At 41.7% G+C, this 27,629-nt stretch overlaps 1 protein-coding gene across 2 annotated transcripts in view; it reads left to right on the forward strand.

The window, feature by feature from the left end:
• ahnak (AHNAK nucleoprotein) overlaps nucleotides 1–26,967 on the forward strand; it is a 69,868-nt gene extending 42,901 nt beyond the window's left edge. Inside the window, exons 3-7 of one of the 2 annotated variants that reach the window (XM_062044332.1) lie at nucleotides 843–901; nucleotides 986–1,142; nucleotides 1,236–1,456; nucleotides 8,423–11,606; nucleotides 12,033–26,967. In XM_062044332.1, coding sequence (XP_061900316.1) covers nucleotides 986–1,142; nucleotides 1,236–1,456; nucleotides 8,423–11,606; nucleotides 12,033–26,233 — 17,763 coding nt within the window. In that variant the 5' untranslated portion in view covers nucleotides 843–901 and the 3' untranslated portion in view covers nucleotides 26,234–26,967. Of the gene's footprint in view, nucleotides 1–842; nucleotides 902–985; nucleotides 1,143–1,235; nucleotides 1,457–8,422 lie in introns of both variants that reach the window. The other variant, XM_062044331.1, reaches the window with a different exon arrangement.
• The last annotated feature ends 662 nt before the right edge of the window (nucleotides 26,968–27,629 follow it).

A 27,629-nucleotide genomic window follows, 5' to 3' on the forward strand; every position in this document is an offset into this window, starting at 1 on the left:
GCTACCAAAAGCGCCTTATTGCAGTGAAACTTGCCAAGGGACATGTAAGCAGGGGCGCCGCTAGGGATTTTGGGCCCCATGAAAAGAATCTTTACAGGGCCCCCAACACAGCGGCAACATTTTTTGATGCTATTTTACATACAATTATGCATTTTAATAGACCCCCCTCCATCATGGGCCCCTAAAATCCGTCTCCTTTACCCCCCCTTTTCGGCACCCCTGCATGTAAGCAAATATTAACATTGCTGTATGTATACTTTTGACCCAGCAGATTTGCTCACATTTTCAGTAGACCCACAATAAATTCATAAAAGAACCAAACTTCATGAATGTTTTTTTGTGACCAACAAGTATGTGCTCCAATCACTCTATCACAAAAAAAAAAAAAGAGTTGTAGAAATTATTGGAAACTCAAGACAGCCATGACATTATGTTCTTTTACAAGTGTATGTCAACTTTTGACCACGACTGTAAACCTGAGTTATGTACTTTGTGGATTTTCTGTGATGCTCAATGCTTAGGGGTGTTAGAATGCTTTCAGGGAGCTTTGGTGCTTGGGAAGCAACCATAAACTGAAAATCATGTGCAGATGTCAAATACACTGACAAAGATGAGCTAGGATCAAGAATTGGAACACTTGGCAGTATGCACATTTATTTCAGTGCATACCAGTGAGAACCTGTACTGTCTGAAAGGATTTTACCACCACCTTGTGTTAATCTTTGGGAATTCAACTATTCAGTTTAGGCATAGACTTGCCTGAGAGATGTGTTCTGAAAATGTCCAAGATGTTGATGCATTTGTGAGGTTTTAGTCTGAATTTCATTGTTTTCTTTACGCAGGAACATTGAGTGTGACGTTCTTCTCCACCGGGGTTTGAACACAAGACAAACAAAACAAGGTATCTCACACAGTCGAGTGAAAAAAAACAACAACACACTTAAGCGTATTCTCATCTCTATTATTTGTGCGTTGGAATTTACAGATGGCCGAAGAGGAGGAAACCAGGGAAGTGCTCTTTCCAGACTGGGAAGGCCCGGACAAAACTGGACTGACCATCGAGCAGACATGTGAAGGAGAGATCTTCGTCAAAGAAGTGAAAGGAGAGTCGCCTGCGGCACGGTCTGGGAAAGTATACGAAGGTAAGCCTTTTTGGTCCTCAACTCAAGACCATCCTTACTCGGGAACGTGAGCGTTCTGACCGTGTCGTTTTTTTTTTGTTCATTATTTCAAAGGTGACCAGATTGTGGGCGCTACTATCTATTTTGACAACATGAGCTCAGAGGAAACAGCTGATCTTCTGAAGACACTGAACCGCCACAAGGTTGGACTGAAACTACAAAACAAAGGGGACAAATCCCCAGGCTACTCGCCCCTGAGCACACCATGTCGCTCGCCGTTGGGTACCTTGACATGGGAGGGCAGGGTTGGAGGCGCCAGTCCTGACATCATTCTTGTAAGTTCTTAAAATATCTAACTTCTATTGATTGAAGTAGACGTAATGTCATCGGATGGATTATTATCTCAAAACCCCCCAAAATATACCCTATATACTGGAGAAAAGTACAGTTTTAGAGATGATGAACCCTTGTGTGGTGTTCGGGTCTGTGGGATCCGTTTTCAATTTTTATTAAAAGAAAAATGATACAATTAATTAATTTTTCAAACAGAGAGTCACTGACTTTGGCTCATTTTCTGTGAAGAACATATATCAGAATACATATTTAATGACCACACACCATACACCCCCCCCTACACATTTCTATTACATATAAGATGTCCGGGTCCACTGGACTAATAGAAGTGTGGAAATTGATATTCTGTGTACCACACACACACACACACACACACACACACACACACACACACACACACACTCACACACACACACACACACACACACACACACACGCACACACACACACACACACACACACTTCTTGCCTACTTTGTGTGGACCCACATTTTGGTCAGTAGGTTGTGAGGGCCCCCCTTTCCACTATAGCTAGAATGATGAAAAAAATATATCAAGCACTAGATGGGAGTAGAGAGTTGCAACCTCACTTCAGAATGCAAAACACACAAAGTTAAAAAAAAAAACACTTTTGTAGTTGTGAGGACCGACCGCTGTTGCTAGGTAGATTTGACCATACACACACATTGTAGTAAGTGTTGCGTCTGACCAGATGTTCCTCTAAGGGGAATTTAAAAACGCTGGTCAGTCCCAAGTTCTTTAGATGACATATAAACTGAACTCAAAAGTACCACCAGGGACAGGATAGGTATTTTGTAATTTATTTTCAAATATTTGAGAATAGAGACCAGCCTCGAACAACACATACAAATGCGTAGCCCAAGTTGATCTGAAAACATCCCGGAAAACACTCTCTTCTTCAATATGTCCCCCCGCCCTCACTTGTCTCACCTCAAACACATGCTCATTGTGTCTCTTATCTTGAGTCGGCCTGGGAAGTAAAGCAAGGAGGATTCCTCCTGTCTGCCTTCTACATCAAGGCCGGCCCCAGTGCAAGCACTTTGTCATTAGATGATTTAAAAGCAAAAGAGTACAATATGGAACATTAGCTATTTGTGACTATGAAAGTAAAGAAGTAACACAGAAATATGGATATATGAAAATATATATATATCCTTCAATTCCCCCTTCAAGATCTTTTAAAAAGATCTTTATTACTTTTACAAAATTTATAAAGCACGCCCCACATTAAAGTAGGTGCTGTTTTTCTTTTCTTTGAGCAAGCTAGCAACAAAACAACAACATATTTACATGGAAGATAGATGGAGGGAGTCCACGTCAATGTCGTCATGGTCAGGGAAGGAAACCAACAATTCTCGAAAGTCTTAAAGTTACCACTTTGCTAGACCCCCTTCAGTGACACTTAGCACAAGGGGCGATAAAGCAACCGCATGAGAATGTGATGGCCAAAAAACTCCAATGGAGACCAGGACAGACTTAATTAGGTCAGTCCACCTGCCAAATGTGCTTTGAAGCCAATTTTTAAGGCCCTCTGAACTGAGCCATCGGGGGCGGTGTTGTTAGGAATGAAGGTACAGCATTGGTCACCAAACATTGCACACACACCTTCTTCCTTGGCTAGGATGCGGTCAAGGGCTATGCGGATCTAGATGGCCATGTGGGAGGTCGGGGCAAGTTGTTCAGCAAGTCCCTCAACGGCGTCACGAGTCAGGTTGGTCAGTCTCAACAGATTATAAAAAACATAGTTAATGCGTTCTACATTTTTAGTAGCAGTCACAGGGAAAATAGCACCAATGATAGGAAGGTTCTCGAAACCTGCACAGGATTCACACCACAATTTGTGTTGTGGGGGGACCCCCTTGGTTGTCCAATTGCATCAAAGTAAACACCATCAGGGTTACTCGTCAAATCAAAGGAGCCCGTTACACTCCTCCGAGATAAAACATGTCGGCGAGAAGTTAGAGAGGCCGCTGAGACAGGAGTTACAAGGGGAGTTAATGTGGTACCCACTAGGGTGAGTGGGGTCACCAGTCTAACCATAGCACAAAGCCCTACGGATAAGGTTGGGATTCTAATGTACAATCTGTGCTCCCCACAATACCAGAATAAGTCAGCTCGTGCCCAAGGGCCTATCCTTGAGCCATCTATCAGTGTGGTGCACCAGGAAGGGTTAATGTCACCCAATTTGTTGGGGGACGAAGAGGGTCCTTTGAATTGAAAACACGTGTAATTCAGCTTTTGGGCCACAAATGGAAGAAGTCGGGTGGAATTGTCAACAGGAGGGTACACACTAGCCAACAAATCACACCCTGGTGGCGTGGGTTCAGAAAACAAGGAGATAAGACAGTTTGAGCCATTTATGTCAGTCAACTTAAAAGGGGCAGGGTAAGTGTGGGGAAAGGGCCGTCCAGTGGAACAAGCAACACAGTCACCTAGGTTTTGGCTCTTAGCCATGCTAGTCATCCACCTGAGCCACAGGTTGCCTGCACCTGCTCCTAAAGTCAAAGCTACCAGGTCTTGGTTCTTTTAACTTTTTATCTTCAGCGATCTGTAATTTAAGTAATCGTTTCCTTGTTGCTCTGTCATTAGCCTTATCATGTGTCAAAAATGTCTGCCGGAGGCAAATGGTCAGACGTGTAGAAGGGGTTAATTTTCGGAGGCAGGATTAATCTTAAAGGGGGCGTGTGAGTACCTCCTTCGCTTGTCACTGGAGTAGGGGGCGGTGGCCTAGTCAAAGTCTGGGCGGGTCGTTTGAATTGTCTCGCGCATGCGCGGCAGGCAAAAGACCAGTCAGTCCATTTTTTCATATTTATCTCATTAATCATCGGTTCTTTTGCTGCTTTTCGTTTTTCCACGTAATCCCCGTTTACTTTTATCATACGCCAAAGTCTTAAATTCTCGAGCACCAACCCTGCTCCTTTTTCTCTCTCCCTGCGTGTTCCATTTTCACCAGCGCACACACACACACACACACGCACACACACAAGCACGCGCATCCAGCAGCACACACACAAACACACACACACACGCACGTGTAAGCACTCACGCGCACACACACACACAAGAAAAAGCTGCACCTACGCTCTTTCTCTGCGTTTCACTTTACCATAAAACTTCCAGTTTGAGTTCACGACTTTACGAGTGTTATAAACTCGCTCTTAACCCTTTCAAGGAACGTTCTCTTTTTTTATTTTTTAAACTCTACCTGCTAATTCCATTGTCGACAACAGTGCATTCAATTGATCATTAAACAGTAATGATTCATCACATTCCTCCCCGACCGCCATCACATTCCTGTCTGTCACACTCCTTGGCCATTGTGTCTATTTTTCCTTAATTTTAGTGCGCATAAAGATGCCACAGGGAACTCGCAACCAGGGAATCTTTATTGTATTTATTACAAATGGCCTCCAGCCGTGGAATTTGTCGTATGGTACAGAAGGGCCTCCTCCCGTACGATCCTTAATTTTAGCGCACAAGTTAATGCCGCATGGACCTCGCAACCAGGGAATCTTTATTGTACTTATTACAAATGGCTTCCAACCCATCCTTAGTTTGTGTGCACATAAAAATGTCAACAGGGAACTCAGAACCAGGGAGTATTTACTGTACCATATGATGGGCATCCATCCCGTTACTCTATTAGGCGGCGACCAACTACCCAGGGTGAGCCACACCCAACTATTAGTTCACTCGTCAATGAAACTGCCCGTCACGGTAATAATAAGTTGACCACTTATTTACAATTTTAATGCAATGGCAGGCTCGGCAAAAATGCAATCAATCTATCAAAATCACCAATCTCTGTCTGGGGTACAAAACAGTGTTTGACTTACAGACTTCTGGGCAGACTCCTAAAGCAGATTTTAGTAAAAAGGCTCTGCTTACCTTGAATTATATTGGCCATGTGAGTCTGTCGAGAAGAGTGCAAGAGAAGGTCCAATTGTCAGCGTGTCATCTCGGACGAAGCCCCCAAATTGTTGCGTCTGACCAGATGTTCCTCCAAGGGTAATTTAAAAACGCTGGTCAGTCCCAAGTTCCTTAGATGACATATAAACTGAACTCAAAAGTACCACCAGGGACAGGATAGGTATTTTGTAATTTATTTTCAAATATTTGAGAATAGAGACCAGCCTCGAACAACACATACAAATGCGTAGCCCAAGTTGATCTGAAAACATCCCGGAAAACACTCTCTTCTTCAATATCTCCCCCCGCCCTCACTTGTCTCACCTCAAACACATGCTCATTGTGTCTCTTATCTTGAGTCGGCCTGGGAAGTAAAGCAAGGAGGATTCCTCCTCTCTGCCTTCTACATCAAGGCCGGCCCCAGTGCAAGCACTTTGTCATTAGATGATTTGAAAGCAAAAGAGTACAATATGGAACATTAGCTATTTGTAGTATGACTATGAAAGTAAAGAAGTAACACAGAAATATGGATATATGAAAATATGTATATATCCTTCATAAGTAATGCGAGTTGGCCATTTTTAAGGACAGCAAACACACACACACACACACACACACACACACACACACACACACACACACACGCATACATGTCTTGCCTACTTTGTGTGGACCCACGTTTTGGTCAGTAGGTTGTGAGGGCCCCCCGTTCCACTATAGCTAGAATGATGAAAAAAATATATCAAGCACTAGATGGGAGTAGAGAGTTGCAACCTCACTTCAGAATGCAAAACACACAAAGTAAAAACAAACAAAAAAATCACTTTTGTAGTTGTGAGGACCGACCGCTGTTGCTAGGTAGATTTGACCATACACACACATCGTAGTAAGTTATGCGAGTTGGCCATTTTTAAGGACAGCAAACACACACACACACACACACACACACACACACACACACACACACACACACACACACATACAGCAGGCCTAGACAGGAGCATCAGCGGGTCAAATGTGCGAGAAAATGAGAGCAGACAGTGTTGACAAACAATGTTGCAACCTTGTGTGGGAACCGCAGGTGCAGAAACACAAAAGAAGAATCCCTGTGAGAGGGAGAAACTGGCAGAGAAATTTCCACGCAACGTTCATATTGTTGTTACTCAGCCAGCGTTTGCGGGTCTGATGGACCCGTTGCATTTTGTGGCTTTTAATGCCTCACAATCAAACACGTTTATGTTAAAATACTGCACAGATATTTATTGGGATAAGGTAAACATCTGCAAAGGGTCCATCAGACCCACAAACACTGGCTGAGTAACAACAATATGAACATTACACAAGGGTTAAACCAATCAATCCACTTATTGTCATTGTCATATTAACATCCATTATACATGTCAACATAAATAAAGTACTATCTATCTATCTATCTATCTATCTATCTATCTATCTATCTATCTATCTATCTATCTATCTATCTATCTATCTATCTATCTATCTATCTATCTATCTATCTATCTATCTATCTATCTATCTATCTATCACAATTTAGTACACATACCCATGCAGAGATGATGCAGATCACTGGAGCTTAGTCTTCTGGTACAGCAGTAACAGTAGTTTTAGTTCAACATCTGACAATAGTGTCAACATAAGGCAGGCCCGGGCAATTATTTTGCCTTAGTGGGCCAAATTTAGAGAACAAAATTGTGTGTCTATTTTTAGGAACACTAATACAAAACCTCACAATAATGTCTGAATGCTAAAGGCGCTCATAAACAGGGTAACTTTTCAAAATGCGCTCGCTCGATGCAAGTTTACATTCAATTTGTAATTTTACATGGCGATTTGCAGCCTCTCCAAATTTGGTAATCGAAACTGCGACAACAATGCATGCTACAAACAGGTGGCGATACGATATTTACAGTTTGACCACTTTGTGGGGCTCAAAAAGAGAAAATACTGACACATTTAAGTTCATGTGTGAGACTGCTTCATGGATAAGTGAACACACCTGTAGTCCAGTAATTTTAGGAACACTAATACAAAAACCTCACGATAATGTCTGAATGCTAAAAACTTTATGACAGACCGCCTGAAAAAACGGAACAGGATTTTACATTAAGTGAATGAGACACCCGGAATATACATGAAAATAAAGAATGTGGGGTTTACAATATTAACCATGTATGTTGAAGAAGTTCATTTAGCCTACCGATGTGTATTTATAAATGGTTGATATATATAGGCTAGTAAGGTAAAGTTTTGCACCTGACAAGTTTCGGCTACCTTGCTTCTGCAGCCTTCATCAGAGGTGTCACGTGATGCTAGCGTGACGTCGTCAACTTGTCAGGTACAAAACTTTACCTTAATACCCTATATAAATCAACCATTTATAAATATTAACTATGAACGATAAAACACTGAATATTGACAACATATGAACGTCACACCCCCTCTCCATCCATATATTTTACAATCAAGTGAAACGCAACAAACACAGCAAAATATGAATGTGAAGGGTAAAAAAAAACCCCTCACCTACAATCTGATATATCTGATAAGCTTTAGAACTTTGTTTTAAAAAACTCCTTCTGCATCTGTCAGGCTGGCCTCTCTGGAAACACTCTGTGGAAACGCACCCCACCCACACTGCTTGGTGCTTCGTCTGAGCTGCTATATTACCATAGTAACTAACTAGATTACCATAGTAACTAGTATATCATGCAAAAGCGCAGATTCCAACCATTGAAATACTTTGTATAGTTCAAGACTTACGGTCATTTCAAAACATCACTGCACAACATAATGGCAGCTACAGTTTCCATCTTAAAGATGTAAACAAAATATTTGTGAATGTCCGGCGGGCCAGATTGAAAACCTTAACAGGCCACATGTGGGCCCCGGGCCTTAATTTGCCCAAGTCTGACATAAGGTATCCGAACATAGTATTTGTTATTTAATAATCTTTGAATCAATACGTTCTCTCACTGTGTGTTATTTTTCTCTAAACAGGGTGGTGATGAGGAGGACTACAAAAGGATTTACACAAAGAAGATCAAACCCAGGCTTAAGTCTGAAGAACTCGGAGACGGAGTGGATGTGCGCACAGAACGGCACAGCAGCACAAGTAGTGACGGCAGCACAATAACAACGATCACCCGGCGTATCACCACCTACACTGTGGACATGCCGACTGGCATCAGTGAGCAACTGGAGCTTTCAGGCCCAGAGTTCAAAGGGCAAAGGCAAGAATCAGGGGCTGGCTCGCCTCATTTAAAGTTGTCACAGGGCAGTCCTTCTGGTGACGGGGGAGCTGAAGGAGGGGTTTTCTCTTACAAACTAGGGGGAAACGCAAACACTGGTAGTGGGCATGTTTCAATGGGAGGTGTGGGAAGTAGTGAGGTATTCACAACAGACAACGAAAACGGAGGGTCTGTACCAGAAAAAGGCAGGTCAATTTTTGTGACATCCATAGGTAAGACACAGATAGATGAGGGGGCAAAGGTGAGGTTACCTGAAGTGACTGTCACTCACCCACATGCAGAGGGATCAGGCACCATTCACATTCCAAACGTCTCAATGAGTGGAGGTTACACAAATGCTGGAAGCGACTTAAAAGGTCCTTCTGGGAACGCCAAGTACACCATGCAAACAAAAGTTACCGAGAGCAAATATGTTAAAGGTCCAGAAATGACTATTGAGGGGAAAAGGGGGGATTTCAAATCACCTCAGATAAATGTAACATCATTTGCAACGAAGGGGTCAACTTTTGATGTGGCGACTCCAAAGATAGAGGCAAATACTGAAGGCCAAGAAAGAAAAGGTGCAAAGGTTAGTTTAAATATTACCAAAGCTAACGTTTCAGGACCGAGCATTGACATGCCAAATGTGGAATTAAATCTAAAAAGCCCTGAACTCAAAGGTGACGTAGATGTGTCAGTACCACATATTGAAGGCGGTATAAAAGCTCCCAAAATTGGTATAAAAGGCTCAAAAGTTGACATTAAGGGATCGAATACTGGAATTGAATTTCCAAAAATGAAAATGCCAGAATTCGGTTTGAAAGGTTCAAAACAGGAGGGCCCAGACATTCATGCGGACCTTCCAAAGGCTAATATTAAGGTCAAATTCCCAGAGGTTGATATTGAAGGCCCTGAGTTTGATACTGAAGGACCAGATGTTGACATAGACAGTCAAGGTTGGAAGATCAAAAGACCTGGATTCAAGATGCCGAAAACCTCTGGAATCAATGTCACCATGCCAACTGTGGATCTGAAAGGCTCTAAGTTCAAAGGTGGTGTGTCAGTACCAACTATTGAGGGGGGTATAAAAGTACCCAAAGGCGATTTAGACATCAAAGCCCCAAAATTGGACATCAGAGCGTCAGATGTTGACATTGACGTGGGTGGGAAAATCAAGGGACCAAAATTCCAGACGGGTAAAATCACAGGACCAAGCATCTCCACGCCCAATGTGGATTTACATCTGAAAGAACCTAACGTCAAAGGTAAAGTAGATGTGTCATTACCAACTATTGAGGGAGATTTCAGAGCCCCAGAAATTGAACTAAAAGGTGCCTACATTGACGTTAAGGGGCCTAACACTGGATTTGATTTACCAAAAGTCAAAATGCCAAAATTTGGCTTAAAAGGTCCGAAAGTCGCTGGTCCGGATGTCGATATAAACCTCCCCAAGGCTAATATTGATGTCGGGATACCTGATGTTGACGTCCGAGGCCCAGAATTTGATATCAATCTCCCAAAAGGTGATTTGGACCTCAAAGGTCCAAAATTGGATATCGAAACACCAGATGTTGACATTGACAGTACCGGTTGGAAGATTAAGGGACCTAAATTAAATATGCCAAAAATATCTGGACCAAACATCTCCATGCCCAATATGGACTTCAAATTGAAAGGTTCAAAAGTCAAAGGTGATGTAAATGTATCCGTACCAACTGTTGAAGGAGATATCAAAGCACCAGAAGTTGAACTAAAAGGTGCCAAAGTTGAGATTAAGGGCCCTAACACTGGATTTGAGTTACCGAAATTTAAAATGCCAGGATTTGGTGTTAAAGGATCTAAACTGGAGGGTCCAGACGTTGACATAAACCTCCCCAAAGCTAATATTGATGTCAAGGTTCCTGATGTTGACATTCGAGGCCCAGAATTTGACATCAATCTGCCAAAAGCTGATTTGGACATTAAAGGTCCAAAAGTGGATATCGAAACACCAGATGTTGACATGGACAGTACCGGTTGGAAGATTAAAGGACCTAAATTAAATATGCCAAAAATCTCAGCACCAAACATCTCCATGCCCAATATGGACTTCAAACTGAAAGGTCCGAAAGTCAAAGGTGATGTAAATGTCAATGTACCAACTGTCGAAGGAGAAATCAAAGCACCAGAAGTTGAACTAAAAGGTGCCAAAGTTGACATTAAGGGCCCTAACACTGGATTTGAGTTACCCAAATTCAAAATGCCAGGATTTGGTGTTAAAGGACCTAAACTGGAGGGTCCAAACGTGGACATAAACCTCCCCAAAGCTAATATTGATGTCAAAGTCCCTGATGTTGACATTCAAGGCCCAGAATTTGACATCAATCTGCCGAAAGCTGATTTGGATATCAAAGGTCCAAAATTGGATATCGAAACACCAGATGTTGACATGGACAGTACCGGTTGGAAAATTAAAGGACCTAAATTAAATATGCCAAAAATCTCAGCACCAAACATCTCCATGCCCAATATGGACTTCAAACTGAAAGGTCCAAAAGTCAAAGGTGATGTAAATGTCTCTGTACCAACTGTCGAAGGAGATATCAAAGCACCAGAAGTTGAACTAAAAGGTGCCAAAGTTGACATTAAGGGCCCTAACACTGGATTTGAGTTGCCGAAATTTAAAATGCCAGGATTTGGTGTTAAAGGACCTAAACTGGAGGGTCCAGACGTTGACATAAACCTCCCCAAAGCTAATATTGATGTCAAAGTCCCTGATGTTGACATTCAAGGCCCAGAATTTGACATCAATCTGCCGAAAGCTGATTTGGATATCAAAGGTCCAAAATTGGATATCGAAACACCAGATGTTAACATGGACAGTACCGGTTGGAAGATTAAAGGACCTAAATTAAATATGCCAAAAATCTCAGCACCAAACATCTCCATGCCCAATATGGACTTCAAACTGAAAGGTCCAAAAGTCAAGGGTGATGTAAATGTCTCTGTACCAACTGTTGAAGGAGATATCAAAGCACCAGAAGTTGAACTAAAAGGCGCCAAAGTTGACATTAAGGGCCCTAACACTGGATTTGAGTTGCCGAAATTTAAAATGCCAGGATTTGGTGTTAAAGGACCTAAACTGGAGGGTCCAGACGTTGATATAAACATCCCCAAAGCTAATATTGATGTCAAAGTCCCTGATGTTGACATTCGAGGCCCAGAATTTGACATCAATCTGCCAAAAGCTGATTTGGACATTAAAGGTCCAAAAGTGGATATCGAAACACCAGATGTTAACATGGACAGTACCGGTTGGAAGATTAAAGGACCGAAATTAAATATGCCAAAAATATCAGGACCAAACATCTCCATGCCCAATATGGACTTCAAACTGAAAGGTCCGAAAGTCAAAGGTGATGTAAATGTCTCTGTACCAACTGTCGAAGGAGATATCAAAGCACCAGAAGTTGAACTAAAAGGTGCCAAAGTTGACATTAAGGGCCCTAACACTGGATTTGAGTTACCCAAATTTAAAATGCCAGGATTTGGTGTTAAAGGACCTAAACTGGAGGGTCCAGACGTTGACATAAACCTCCCCAAAGCTAATATTGATGTCAAGGTTCCTGATGTTGACCTTCGAGGCCCAGAATTTGACATCAATCTGCCGAAAGCTGATTTGGATATCAAAGGTCCAAAATTGGATATCGAAACACCAGATGTTGACATGGACAGTACCGGTTGGAAGATTAAAGGACCGAAATTAAATATGCCAAAAATCTCAGCACCAAACATATCCATGCCCAATATGGACTTCAAACTGAAAGGTCCGAAAGTCAAAGGTGATGTAAATGTCTCTGTACCAACTGTCGAAGGAGATATCAAAGCACCAGAACTTGAACTAAAAGGTGCCAAAGTTGACATTAAGGGCCCAAACACTGGATTTGAGTTACCGAAATTTAAAATGCCAGGATTTGGTGTTAAAGGACCTAAACTGGAGGGTCCAGACGTTGACATAAACCTCCCCAAAGCTAATATTGATGTCAAAGTCCCTGATGTTGACATTCAAGGCCCAGAATTTGACATCAATCTGCCGAAAGCTGATTTGGATATCAAAGGTCCAAAATTGGATATCGAAACACCAGATGTTGACATGGACAGTACCGGTTGGAAGATTAAAGGACCTAAATTAAATATGCCAAAAATCTCAGCACCAAACATCTCCATGCCCAATATGGACTTCAAACTGAAAGGTCCGAAAGTCAAAGGTGATGTAAATGTCTCTGTACCAACTGTCGAAGGAGATATCAAAGCACCAGAAGTTGAACTAAAAGGTGCCAAAGTTGACATTAAGGGCCCTAACACTGGATTTGAGTTACCCAAATTTAAAATGCCAGGATTTGGTGTTAAAGGACCTAAACTGGAGGGTCCAGACGTTGACATAAACCTCCCCAAAGCTAATATTGATGTCAAAGTCCCTGATGTTGACATTCAAGGCCCAGCATTTGACATCAATCTGCCGAAAGCTGATTTGGATATCAAAGGTCCAAAATTGGATATCGAAACACCAGATGTTGACATGGACAGTACCGGTTGGAAGATTAAAGGACCTAAATTAAATATGCCAAAAATCTCAGCACCAAACATCTCCATGCCCAATATGGACTTCAAACTGAAAGGTCCAAAAGTCAAAGGTGATGTAAATGTCTCTGTACCAACTGTCGAAGGAGATATCAAAGCACCAGAAGTTGAACTAAAAGGTGCCAAAGTTGACATTAAGGGCCCTAACACTGGATTTGAGTTACCCAAATTTAAAATGCCAGGATTTGGTGTTAAAGGACCTAAACTGGAGGGTCCAGACGTTGACATAAACCTCCCCAAAGCTAATATTGATGTCAAAGTCCCTGATGTTGACATTCAAGGCCCAGCATTTGACATCAATCTGCCGAAAGCTGATTTGGATATCAAAGGTCCAAAATTGGATATCGAAACACCAGATGTTGACATGGACAGTACCGGTTGGAAGATTAAAGGACCTAAATTAAATATGCCAAAAATCTCAGCACCAAACATCTCCATGCCCAATATGGACTTCAAACTGAAAGGTCCAAAAGTCAAAGGTGATGTAAATGTCTCTGTACCAACTGTCGAAGGAGATATCAAAGCACCAGAAGTTGGACTAAAAGGTGCCAAAGTTGACATTAAGGGCCCAAACACTGGATTTGAGTTACCCAAATTTAAAATGCCAGGATTTGGCTTTAAAGGACCTAAACTTGAGGGTCCAGACGTTGACATAAACCTCCCCAAGGCTAATATTGATGTCAAAGTTCCTGATGTTGGCATTCATGGTCCAGACGTTGATATTAATCTGCCCAAAGCTGATTTGGACATAAAAGGTCCAAAATTGGATATCGAAACACCTGATGTTGACATTGACAGTCCCGGTTGGAAGATTAAGGGACCTAAATTAAATATGCCAAAAATATCTGGACCAAACATCTCCATGCCCAATATGGACTTCAAACTGAAAGGCCCAAAGGTCAAAGGAGATGTAGATGTGTCAGTACCAACTATTGAAGGAGATATAAAAGCACCAGGATTGGATATTGAAGGTCCAAAAGCAGACTTGAAAGGACCTAATATTGGATTTGAGTTACCGAAATTTAAAATGCCAGGATTTGGCTTTAAAGGACCTAAACTGGAGGGTCCAGATGTTGACATAAACCTCCCCAAGGCTAATATTGATGTCAAAGTTCCGGATGTTGGCATTCACGGCCCAAAAGTTGATATCAATCTGCCCAAAGCTGATTTAGACATCAAAGGTCCAAAATTGGATATTGAAGCACCAGATGTTGACATTGACAGTCCCGGTTGGAAGATTAAGGGACCTAAATTAAATATGCCAAAAATATCTGGACCAAACATCTCCATGCCCAATATGGACTTCAAACTGAAAGGCCCAAAGGTCAAAGGAGATGTAGATGTCTCTGTACCAACTATTGAAGGAGATCTAAAAGCACCAGGATTGGATATCGAAGGTCCAAAAGCAGACTTCAAAGGACCCACAATTGGTTTTGGATTACCGAAATTCAAAATGCCAGAGTTTGGCTTCAAAGGACCTAAAATTGAGGGTCCAGATGTCGACATAAACCTCCCCAAAGGTAATATTGATGTCAAGGTTCCTGATGTTGGCATTGGAGGCCCAGAAGTTGATATCAATCTGCCGAAAGCTGATGTGGACATCAAAGTTCCAAAATTGGATATCGAAACACCTGATGTTGACATTGACAGTCCCGGTTGGAAGATAAAGGGACCTAAATTAAAGATGCCAAAAATCTCAGGACCAAACATCTCCATGCCCAATGTGGACTTACATCTGAAAGGCCCAAAGGTCAAAGGAGATGTAGATGTGTCAATACCAACTATTGAAGGAGATATCAAAGCACCAGAAATTGATATTAAAGGCCCAAGTGCTGACATTAAGGGGCATGTTGACATCCCTAGTCCTACTGGTAAGGTCAAAGGACATAAATTTAAGATGCCAAAACTTACAGGACCTCACATATCTCTGCCAGATGTGAATTTCAATCTGAAAGGCCCAAAAGTCAAAGGTGATGTAGATGTGTCAGTACCAAACATCGAGGGAGACATAAAAGCACCAGAACTTGATATCAAAGGCAAAAAAGTTGATGTGAAAGGTCCTTCAATTGGTTTTGGATTACCTAAATTCAAAATGCCAGAATTTGGATTTAAAAGCCCAAAACCGGAGGGTCCTGAAGTTGCTGTGAAACTTCCAAAGAGTGATATTTCCATCAAGGTCCCCGACGTTGACATTGAAGCTCCAAAAATGGATATCAAAGGACCAGATTTTGACATAGACACTCCAAGTGGCAAGATTAAAGGACCAAAATTCAAAATGCCAAAAATCTCAGGCCCACATATCTCCATGCCCGATGTGGATTTCAATATGAAGGGTCCTAAACTCAAAGGTGATGTAGATGTTTCGGTGCCAACAATTGAAGGAGATATCAAAGCACCAGGATTTGACATAAAAGGCCCAAATGTTGACATTAAGGGGCATAAGGCTGGATTTGAACTACCAAAAATGAAAATGCCAGATTTCGGCTTCAAAGGTCCGAAACTAGAGGGGCCTGACATTGATGTCAACCTTCCAAAGGCTAATATTGATGTCAATGTGCCTGATGTTGATATTCAAGGTCCAGGAATTGATATCAATCTGCCGAAAGCTGATTTGGACATCAAAGGTCCTAAAGTGGACATTGAAGGACCAGATATCGACAGTCCCAGTTGGAAGCTCAAGGGGCCTAACATTAAGATGCCAAAAATATCAGGCCCCAACATCACCATGCCAAACCTAGACTTCCATCTTAAAGGCCCAAAACTCAAAGGTGATGTAGATGTGTCAGTACCAACTATTGAAGGAGATATCAACGCACCAGGAATTGACATAAAAGGCCCAAAAGTTGACATTAAGGGGCCTAAAGCTGGATTTGAATTACCAAAAATGAAAATGCCAGATTTCGGCTTCAAGGGTCCAAAACTAGAGGGTCCTGACATCGACGTCAACCTTCCAGAGGCTAATATTGATGTCAATCTTCCAAAAGCTGATTTGGACATCAAAGGTCCTAAAGTGGACATTGAAGGACCAGATATCGACAGTCCCAGTTGGAAGCTCAAGGGGCCTAACTTTAAGATGCCAAAAATATCAGGCCCCAACATCACCATGCCAAACCTAGACTTCCATCTTAAAGGCCCAAAGGTCAAAGGTGATGTAGATGTGTCAGTACCAACTATTGAAGGAGATATCAACGCACAAGGAATTGACATAAAAGGCCCAAAAGTTGACATTAAGGGCCCTAAAGCTGGATTTGAATTACCAAAAATGAAAATGCCAGATTTTGGCTTCAAGGGTCCAAAACTAGAGGGTCCTGACATCGACGTCAACCTTCCAGAGGCTAATATTGATGTCAATCTTCCAAAAGCCGATTTGGACATCAAAGGTCCTAAAGTGGACATTGAAGGACCAGATATCGACAGTCCCAGTTGGAAGCTTAAGGGGCCTAACTTTAAGATGCCAAAAATATCAGGCCCCAACATCACCATGCCAAACCTAGACTTCCATCTTAAAGGCCCAAAGGTCAAAGGTGATGTAGACGTGTCAGTACCAACTATTGAAGGAGATATCAACGCACCAGGAATTGACATAAAAGGCCCAAAAGTTGACATTAAGGGGCCTAAAGCTGGATTTGAATTACCAAAAATGAAAATGCCAGATTTCGGCTTCAAGGGTCCAAAACTAGAGGGTCCTGACATCGACGTCAACCTTCCAGAGGCTAATATTGATGTCAATCTTCCAAAAGCTGATTTGGACATCAAAGGTCCTAAAGTGGACATTGAAGGACCAGATATCGACAGTCCCAGTTGGAAGCTCAAGGGGCCTAACTTTAAGATGCCAAAAATATCAGGCCCCAACATCACCATGCCAAACCTAGACTTCCATCTTAAAGGCCCAAAGGTCAAAGGTGATGTAGATGTGTCAGTACCAACTATTGAAGGAGATATCAACGCACCAGGAATTGACATAAAAGGCCCAAAAGTTGACATTAAGGGGCCTAAAGCTGGATTTGAATTACCAAAAATGAAAATGCCCCAATTTGGTTTCAAAGGTTCAAAAATCGAAGGTCCGGACATTGATGTGGACCTTCCTCAGGGTAATATTGATGTCAAGGTTCCTGCGGTTGATGTCAGTCTTCCAAAAGCTGATTTGGATATCAAAGGCCCTAAGGTGGACATTCAAGGACCAGACATTGACAGTTCCAGTTGGAAGTTTAAAGGACCTAATTTTAAGATGCCAAAAATCTCAGGCCCAAGCATATCCATGCCAGATGTGGATTTCAATATGAAAAGCCCTAAACTCAAAGGTGATGTAGATGTGTCAGTGCCAACAATTGAAGGAGATATCAAAGCACCAGGAATTGACATAAAAGCCCCAAAAGTTGACATTAAGGGGCCTAAAGCTGGATTTGAATTACCAAAAATGAAAATGCCAGATTTCGGCTTCAAGGGTCCAAAACTAGAGGGTCCTGACATCGACGTCAACCTTCCAGAGGCTAATATTGATGTCAATCTTCCAAAAGCTGATTTGGACATCAAAGGTCCTAAAGTGGACATTGAAGGACCAGATATCGACAGTCCCAGTTGGAAGCTCAAGGGGCCTAACTTTAAGATGCCAAAAATATCAGGCCCCAACATCACCATGCCAAACCTAGACTTCCATCTTAAAGGCCCAAAACTCAAAGGTGATGTAGATGTGTCAGTGCCAACTATTGAAGGAGATCTCAACGCACCAGGAATTGACATAAAAGGCCCAAAAGTTGACATTAAGGGGCCTAAAGCTGGATTTGAATTACCAAAAATGAAAATGCCCCAATTTGGTTTCAAAGGTTCAAAAATCGAAGGTCCAGACATTGATGTGGACCTTCCTCAGGGTAATATTGATGTCAAGGTTCCTGCGGTTGATGTCAGTCTTCCAAAAGCTGATTTGGACATCAAAGGCCCTAAGGTGGACATTCAAGGACCAGACATTGACAGTCCCAGTTGGAAGTTTAAAGGACCTAATTTTAAGATGCCAAAAATCTCAGGCCCAAGCATATCCATGCCAGATGTGGACTTCAATATGAAAAGCCCTAAACTCAAAGGTGATGTAGATGTGTCAGTGCCAACTATTGAAGGAGATATCAACGCACCAGGAATTGACATAAAAGGCCCAAAAGTTGACATTAAGGGGCCTAAAGCTGGATTTGAATTACCAAAAATGAAAATGCCAGATTTTGGCTTCAAGGGTCCAAAACTAGAGGGCCCTGACATCGATGTCAACCTTCCAGAGGCTAATATTGATGTCAATCTTCCAAAAGCTGATTTGGACATCAAAGGTCCTAAAGTGGACATTGAAGGACCAGATATCGACAGTCCCAGTTGGAAGCTCAAGGGGCCTAACTTTAAGATGCCAAAAATATCAGGCCCCAACATCACCATGCCAAACCTAGACTTCCATCTTAAAGGCCCAAAACTCAAAGGTGATGTAGACGTGTCAGGACCAACTATTGAAGGAGATCTCAACGCACCAGGAATTGACATAAAAGGCCCAAAAGTTGACATTAAGGGGCCTAAAGCTGGATTTGAATTACCAAAAATGAAAATGCCCCAATTTGGTTTCAAAGGTTCAAAAATAGAAGGTCCGGATATTGATGTGGACCTTCCTCAGGGTAATATTGATGTCAAGGTTCCTGCGGTCGATGTCAGTCTTCCAAAAGCTGATTTGGACATCAAAGGCCCTAAGGTGGACATTCAAGGACCAGACATTGACAGTTCCAGTTGGAAGTTTAAAGGACCTAATTTTAAGATGCCAAAAATCTCAGGCCCAAGCATATCCATGCCAGATGTGGATTTCAATATGAAAAGCCCTAAACTCAAAGGTGATGTAGATGTGTCAGTGCCAACAATTGAAGGAGAAATCAACGCTCCCGGAATTGACATAAAAGGCCCAAAAGTTGACATTAAGGGGCCTAAAGCTGGATTTGAATTACCAAAAATGAAAATGCCAGATTTCGGCTTCAAGGGTCCTAAACTAGAGGGCCCTGACATTGACGTCAACCTTCCAAAGGCTAATATTGATGTAAATCTTCCAAAAGCCGATTTGGACATCAAAGGCCCTAAAGTGGACATTGAAGGACCAGATATCGACAGTCCCAGTTGGAAGCTCAAGGGGCCTAACTTTAAGATGCCTAAAATATCAGGCCCCAACATCACCATGCCAAACCTAGACTTCCATCTTAAAGGCCCAAAACTTAAAGGTGATGTAGATGTGTCAGTACCAACTATTGAAGGAGAAATAAACGCACCAGAAGTGGATATCAAAGGCCCAAAAGTTGACATCAAGGGGCCTAAGGCTGGATTTGAATTACCAAAAATGAAAATGCCAGATTTCGGCTTCAAGGGTCCAAAACTAGAAGGTCCTGACATTGACCTCAACCTTCCAGAGGCTAATGTTGATGTCAATCTTCCTAAAGCCGATTTGGACATCAAAGGCCCTAAAGTGGACATTGAAGGACCAGATATCGACAGTCCCAGTTGGAAGCTAAAGGGGCCTAACTTTAAGATGCCAAAAATATCAGGCCCCAACATCACCATGCCAAACCTAGACTTCCATCTTAAAGGCCCAAAACTCAAAAGTGATGTAGATGTGTCAGTGCCAACAATTGAAGGAGATATCAACGCACCAGGAATTGACATAAAAGGCCCAAAAGTTGACATTAAGGGGCCTAAAGCTGGATTTGAATTACCAAAAATGAAAATGCCAGATTTTGGCTTCAAGGGTCCAAAACTAGAGGGCCCTGACATTGACATTAAAGGCCCTAATGTTGATGTCAATCTTCCAAAAGCTGATTTGGACATCAAAGGTCCTAAAGTGGACATTGAAGGACCAGATATCGACAGTCCCAGTTGGAAGCTCAAGGGGCCTAACTTTAAGATGCCAAAAATATCAGGCCCCAACATCACCATGCCAAACCTAGACTTCCATCTTAAAGGCCCAAAGGTCAAAGGTGATGTAGATGTGTCAGTACCAACTATTGAAGGAGATATCAACGCACCAGGAATTGACATAAAAGGCCCAAAAGTTGACATTAAGGGGCCTAAAGCTGGATTTGAATTACCAAAAATGAAAATGCCCCAATTTGGTTTCAAAGGTTCAAAAATCGAAGGTCCGGACATTGATGTGGACCTTCCTCAGGGTAATATTGATGTCAAGGTTCCTGAGGTTGATGTCAGTCTTCCAAAAGCTGATTTGGACATCAAAGGCCCTAAGGTGGACATTCAAGGACCAGATATTGACAGTCCCAGTTGGAAGTTTAAAGGACCTAATTTTAAGATGCCAAAAATCTCAGGACCAAACATCTCCATGCCAGATGTGGATTTTGATATGAAAGGCCCTAACCTCAAAGGTGATGTAGATGTTTCGGTGCCAACAATTAAAGGAGATATCAAAGCACCAGGACTTGATATAAAAGGCCCAAATGTTGACATTAAGGGGCCTAAGGCTGGATTTGAATTGCCAAAAATGAAAATGCCAGATTTTGGCTTCAAGGGTCCAAAACTAGAGGGCCCTGACATTGACATTAAAGGCCCTAATGTTGATGTCAATCTTCCAAAAGCTGATTTGGACATCAAAGGTCCTAAAGTGGACATTGAAGGACCAGATATCGACAGTCCCAGTTGGAAGCTCAAGGGGCCTAACATTAAGATGCCAAAAATATCAGGCCCCAACATCACCATGCCAAACCTAGACTTCCATCTTAAAGGCCCAAAACTTAAAGGTGATGTAGATGTGTCAGTACCAACTATTGAAGGAGAAATAAACGCACCAGAAGTGGATATCAAAGGCCCAAAAGTTGACATCAAGGGACCAAAGACAGGATTCGAATTACCAAAAATAAAAATGCCCCAATTTGGTTTAAAAGGTACAAAGCTTGAAGGTCCGGACATTGATGTGGACCTTCCTCGGGCTAATATTGATGTGAATGTCCCTGGGGTTGATATCAGTCTTCCAAAAACTGATTTGGACATCAAAGGACCAAATGTTGACATTGACAGTGGTAAGATCAAGGGGCCAAAAATGAAGATGCCAAAACTTTCAGGACCAAACATCACTTTGCCAGATGTGGATTTTCATCTAAAAGGTCCTAAAGGCAAAGATGGTGACCTAAGCCTCCCAAAATTCAAGGGTGACATTGAAGGAAACATTCAATTACCAAAAGCTGAACTTGACGTCGCAGATGTCACGCTTGAAGTTCCTGAAATCGGCGGTAAGAAATCGAAATTTAAAATGCCAAAGTTTGGATTCCGGGGTCCAAAGAAAGGTAAAGTTGATATAAAAGTACCAGGCGCTGCTGTAAAAGGTCCCAAGTTGGAGACTCCTGATGTTAACATTAAACTACCTAAGGCAAATGTTGATGTTGACATTGACAGTCCCAGCAGTAAGATCAAAGGACCAAAATTCAAGATGCCAGATGTGGACTTCCATCTGAAAGGCCCTAAAATTACAGGTGATTTGAACATGTCAGTACCAAATATTGAGGGAGATATCAAAGGACCCTCAATTGATATCAAAGGTCCAGAAGGTGACATCAAAGGACCTAGTGCTGGATTTGAAATGCCAAAATTCAAGATGCCACAATTTGGATTTAAAGGTTCACAATTGCAGGGTCCTGACATTGATATAGACCTTCCCAAAGCTAATATTAATGCTAAGATCCCTGAGGTTGGCCTTCAAGGCCCTGAATTTGATGTCAGTCTTCCGAAAGCTGATTTGAACATCAAAAGCCCTAAGGTAGACATCCAAGGACCAGATGTTGACATGGACAGTCCCAGTTGGAAACTCAAGGGGCCTAATTTTAAGATGCCAAAAATCTCAGGCCCAAGCATATCCATGCCAGATGTGGATTTCAATATGAAAAGCCCTAAACTCAAAGGTGATGTAGATGTGTCAGTGCCAACATTTGAAGGAGATATCAAAGCACCAGGAATTGATATAAAAGGCCCAAATGTTGACATTAAGGGGCATAAGGGTGGATTTGAATTACCAAAAATGAAAATGCCAGGTTTTGGTTTCAAGGGTCCAAAACTAGAGGGCCCTGACATTGACGTCAACCTTCCAAAGGCTAATATTGATGTCAAGGTCCCTAACGTTGATGTCAATCTTCCAAAAGCTGATTTGGACATCAAAGGCCCTAAAGTGGACATTCAAGGACCAGATGTTGACATGGACAGTCCGAGTTGGAAACTCAAGGGACCTAATTTTAAGATGCCAAAAATCTCAGGCCCCAGCATATCCATGCCAGATGTGGATTTCAATATGAAAAGCCCTAAACTCAAAGGTGATATAGATGTGTCAGTGCCAACATTTGAAGGAGATATCAAAGCACCAGGAATTGACATAAAAGGCCCAAATGTTGACATTAAGGGGCATAAGGGTGGATTTGAATTACCAAAAATGAAAATGCCAGGTTTTGGCTTCAAGGGTCCAAAACTAGAGGGTCCTGACATTGACGTCAACCTTCCAGAGGCTAATATTGATGTCAATCTTCCAAAAGCTGATTTAGACATCAAAGGCCCTAAAGTGGACATTCAAGGACCAGATGTTGACATGGACAGTCCGAGTTGGAAACTCAAAGGGCCTAATTTTAAGATGCCCAAAATATCAGGCCCAAGCATATCCATGCCAGATGTGGATTTCAATATGAGAGGCCCTAAACTCAAAGGTGATGTAGATGTGTCAGTGCCAACATTTGAAGGAGATATCAAAGCACCAGGAATTGACATAAAAGGCCCAAATGTTGACATTAAGGGGCATAAGGGTGGATTTGAATTACCAAAAATGAAAATGCCAGGTTTTGGCTTCAAGGGTCCAAAACTAGAGGGCCCTGACATTGACGTCAACCTTCCAAAGGCTAATATTGATGTCAAGGTCCCTAACGTTGATGTCAATCTTCCAAAAGCTGATTTGGACATCAAAGGCCCTAAAGTGGACATTCAAGGACCAGATGTTGACATGGACAGTCCGAGTTGGAAACTCAAAGGGCCTAATTTTAAGATGCCCAAAATATCAGGCCCAAGCATATCCATGCCAGATGTGGATTTCAATATGAGAGGCCCTACACTCAAAGGTGATGTAGATGTGTCAGTGCCATCATTTGAAGGAGATATCAACGCACCAGGAATTGATATAAAAGGCCCAAATGTTGACATTAAGGGGCATAAGGGTGGATTTGAATTACCAAAAATGAAAATGCCAGGCTTTGGCTTCAAGGGTCCAAAACTAGAGGGCCCTGACATTGACGTCAACCTTCCAAAGGCTAATATTGATGTCAAGGTCCCTAACGTTGATGTCAATCTTCCAAAAGCTGATTTGGACATCAAAGGCCCTAAAGTGGACATTCAAGGACCAGATGTTGACATGGACAGTCCGAGTTGGAAGATAAAGGGACCAAATTTTAAGATGCCAAAAATCTCAGGTCCAAATATCTCCATGCCCGATGTAAATTTTAATATGAAAGGCCCTAAACTCAAAGGTGATGTAGATGTGTCAGTTCCAACAATGAAAGGAGATATCGAAGCACCAGGAATTGATATAAAAGGCCCAAATGTCGACATTAAGGGGCATAAGTCTGGATTTGGATTACCCAAAATGAAAATGCCAGAGTTCGGCTTCAAGGGTCCAAAACTGGAGGGTCCTGACATTGACGTCAACCTTCCAAAGGCAAATATTGATATCAAGGTCCCAGAGGTTGACATTAAAGGCCCTAATGTTGATGTCAGTCTTCCAAAAGCTGATTTGGATATCAAAGGACCAAAAGTGGACATTGAAGGACCAGATGTTGACATCAACAGTCCCAGTTGGAAGCTCAAGGGACCTAATATAAAAATGCCAAAAATCTCAGGGCCCAACATCAGTATGCCAAATCTGGACTTCAATCTTAAAGGCCCAAAACTCAAAGGTGATGTAGATGTGTCAGTACCAACTTTTGAAGGAGATATAAATACACCAGAAGTGGATATCAAAGGCCCAAAGATTGACATTGAGGGATCGAAGACAGGATTTGAACTTCCAAGTATAAAAATGCCACAATTTGGTTTCAAAGGTTCAAATGTCAAAGGTCCAGGTATTGATGTCAAAGTCCCTGAGGTTGGCCTTAAAGGCCCTGAATTTGATGTCAGTCTTCCGAAAGGTAACTTGGACATTAAAGGCCCCAAAGTGGACATCCAAGGACCGGATGTTGACATGGACAGTCCCAGTTGGAAAATCAAGGGACCAAAATTCAAGATGCCAAAAATCACAGGACCAAACATATCGATGCCCGATGTGGATTTTAATATGGAAGGCCCCAAACTCAAGGGTGATTTAGATGTGTCCGTACCAAACATAGAAGGGGACATAAAAGTACCAGCAGTGGATGTCAAAGGTCCAAAGGTTCAAATTGAGAACCCTACGACTGGAATTTCCTTTCCAAAATTTAAAATGCCTGAATTTGGCTTTAAAAGTCCAAATCTGGAAGGTCCGGACATTGACGTCAAACTTCCAAAGGCTGATGTTGATATCAAGGTTCCAAAGGTCGACATAGAAGGACCAGATGTTGACATTGGCAGCCCGAGTGGTAATATCAAGGGACCTAAATTAAAGCTCCCAGGAGGAAAGATCACGATGCCAAAAGTTGATTTAAATGTGAAAAATCCTGGCCTCAAAGGTAGTATGGATGTGACAGCACCACATTTTGGTGGAAAAATAAAAACACCAGAGTTGGACTTAAAAAGTCCAAGAGTTGACATCAAAGGCTCCAGGGGTGAATTTGAAGGTCCCAGTATCAAAGGAAATGTGGATGCTTCCTATCCTGATGTAGATGTTAACATCAAAGGGAAAAAGGGTAAATTCAAACTTCCTAAAGTCACAGGAAAGGGAAAGAAATCACATTTTGAGACCGAAACACCAACAATTGACGTAGATGTAGATACACCTAAAATTAATGTCCACGGAACAAAAGTTAAAAAGCCACTGTTTGGTAAGCTACATTTTCCTGATGTGGAATTTGATATCAAATCCCCAAAAGTGAAAGGTGATGGATCTTTATCCGAGGAGCTGAAATCCCCCAACATTGGCTTACATGGTTCTGTTAGCAACAGTCAGGACTTTACCCTTGAAGGCTCAGATGTGACATTAAAAACACCCCAGATCAGAATGTCAGGCTTTGAATCCGACAGCGCCATCGGTGGCCTTCGATATCCAGAGGGTACAGTGAAATTTCCAAAGCTCAAGTTCCCAAGGTTCGGTTTTAGTCTGCCCCACTTTGAGGACCAGGCGGGTGGTGGAAAGGTTGCGGCTAGTGGAGAGCTTCACGGCTCACAGAGCATCACAGCTTCTAGTCCGGAAATAAGGCAAAATGAAGGAAAAATAAAGGTTAAGATACCAAATTTTTTTGGAAAATCAAAAGCAAAGGGCCGGAGTGCAGGTGATCTTCGGGGATCAGAGGCAGAACTGAGTACAGGTGGAAAAGGCAAGGTCTCGAAAGAATTCAGTGTACATAGTGTAGAGGGGAAGTTACATTTAGAGGGTGATGCTGGACTCAGTGTTTCGCCCAAAAGCAAGTCTGCGTCACTGGATCTTTACAAAAAGTCAAGGCATCGCTCTTCGAGCGATGAGGGTGGGCTCTCAGTTCGTTCCCCTTCGGGACACCTCGAAGCGGAGGGCGCTGATATTTCACTTGACCTTAAAGAAACAAAGATCAAAGGAAAGAAAGGCAAGTTGAAGTTTGGCACCTTTGGGGGTCTGGGTTCCAAGTCCAAGGGCTCGTATGAAGTGACGTACGGTGAGGGTAGTGCAGAGGGAGTGGAGGGAAGCGCGGGCGTGTCGTTGACCACGCCCAAATCGAGGCTGTCGTCGACGTCGTCGTCGTCCAGCAGTGACATTGGGGCAAAGGGTGCGTTCAAATTACCTAAAATTGAACTCTCTGTATCACCAAAAGACGAATAATCAATTGATCAACTAAATATGTTCTTTCCGTACGGGAAATACGTCAAAGCCAGAGAGAAAATGAATACAAGTCATCTCATAAGCGACATAGGAGAACGTACAAAGCCCCGTCAAAACTGTAAATAAGATCAAAATGTATTAATAGATATTGTTTTTTGTACATAGTCAAGATTTATTGAGCATATACCATCAAATGACTTCATTACGGTTATTTTGTCCTGTTTCATTCAATTAAAACGTGTTCATAAATGGTTGTGGTATATTTCTACACAGGGTCTGTTCCACAGAACAGATAGTCGTCGTTTGAAGGAAAGTCTTGTCCGTACATTTATAAACAGTTTTACTTCAACGCTTGGATTTTTGTGTAATCGGCGCAGAAACATTTCTCCCATCCTAAACCGGCCCCTGTATAACATATGCTTTTATTGTGAAGATGTTTAATCCGTCGTAATTGCACAGACAGTCACTATGTTTAGAAACTCATGTATTTTTCTGCACACTTTGTCGTCCTTCAAAAGTTTTATCCACATTTCGTCTGTTTTTTTTTTTTTTTCCCCCATTCTAATCTGTTTTATTGTATTGTTCTGGTCGCATCTACTCCCATCACGCAAATAAAAATGAAATTAAATGTCATTGTTGGTGTTCATACATTTATCATATCTGTGATCAGAATTGTTTTATCTTCCATTTTGTGTGCATTCTGTCCGATAAACTAAATAAATTGTATAGAATTACTGGAGAGTGTTTGTTTCTTCTTATTGTTTTTGTTCATTATGGAACAATCCTTACATCTTAAAGGGGAACTGCACTTTTTTTTGGAATTTTGCCCATCGCTCACAATTATTATGAAAGACATGACGACGGATGTATTTTTTTTCAAAGCATTCTTACTCGTAAATAAACGTGAATACTTACAACTGAGCCAATATTCGGCACCACAGTTTATTAAAGTATAAAAAGTACAGTTTTTTTTTTTCATTTAGAGAAAAATGCCGTAAAAACCACAGTAAATTTCACAATTTTAACATTGCTACTTTTACATTGCACAATTTGATGGATAACTTGATTTGAAACCATTATTATTAGTATTTATATTCGGTTCTACTTAAAAAATGGTTTGGATGTTTGATAATGTATTTTTGCATATATATAAATTAACATAATTTGCTTATACATGGAGTACATTTTTTTTCTTCCAAAATACAAACAAATAATACATTTAGTCCTCTATTCGGCATCACAGTTTATTAAAGTATAAAAAGTACAGTTTTTTTTTCCATTTAGAGATAAATGCTGTAAAAACCACAGTAAATTTCACAATTTTACCATGAAATCTATTGCTACTTTTACATTGCACAATTTGATGGATAACTTGCTTTGAAATCATTATTATTAG

The sequence above is a fragment of the Entelurus aequoreus genome, linkage group LG04, assembly GCF_033978785.1.
Source record: "Entelurus aequoreus isolate RoL-2023_Sb linkage group LG04, RoL_Eaeq_v1.1, whole genome shotgun sequence".
Classification (NCBI taxonomy): Eukaryota; Metazoa; Chordata; class Actinopteri; order Syngnathiformes; family Syngnathidae; genus Entelurus; species Entelurus aequoreus.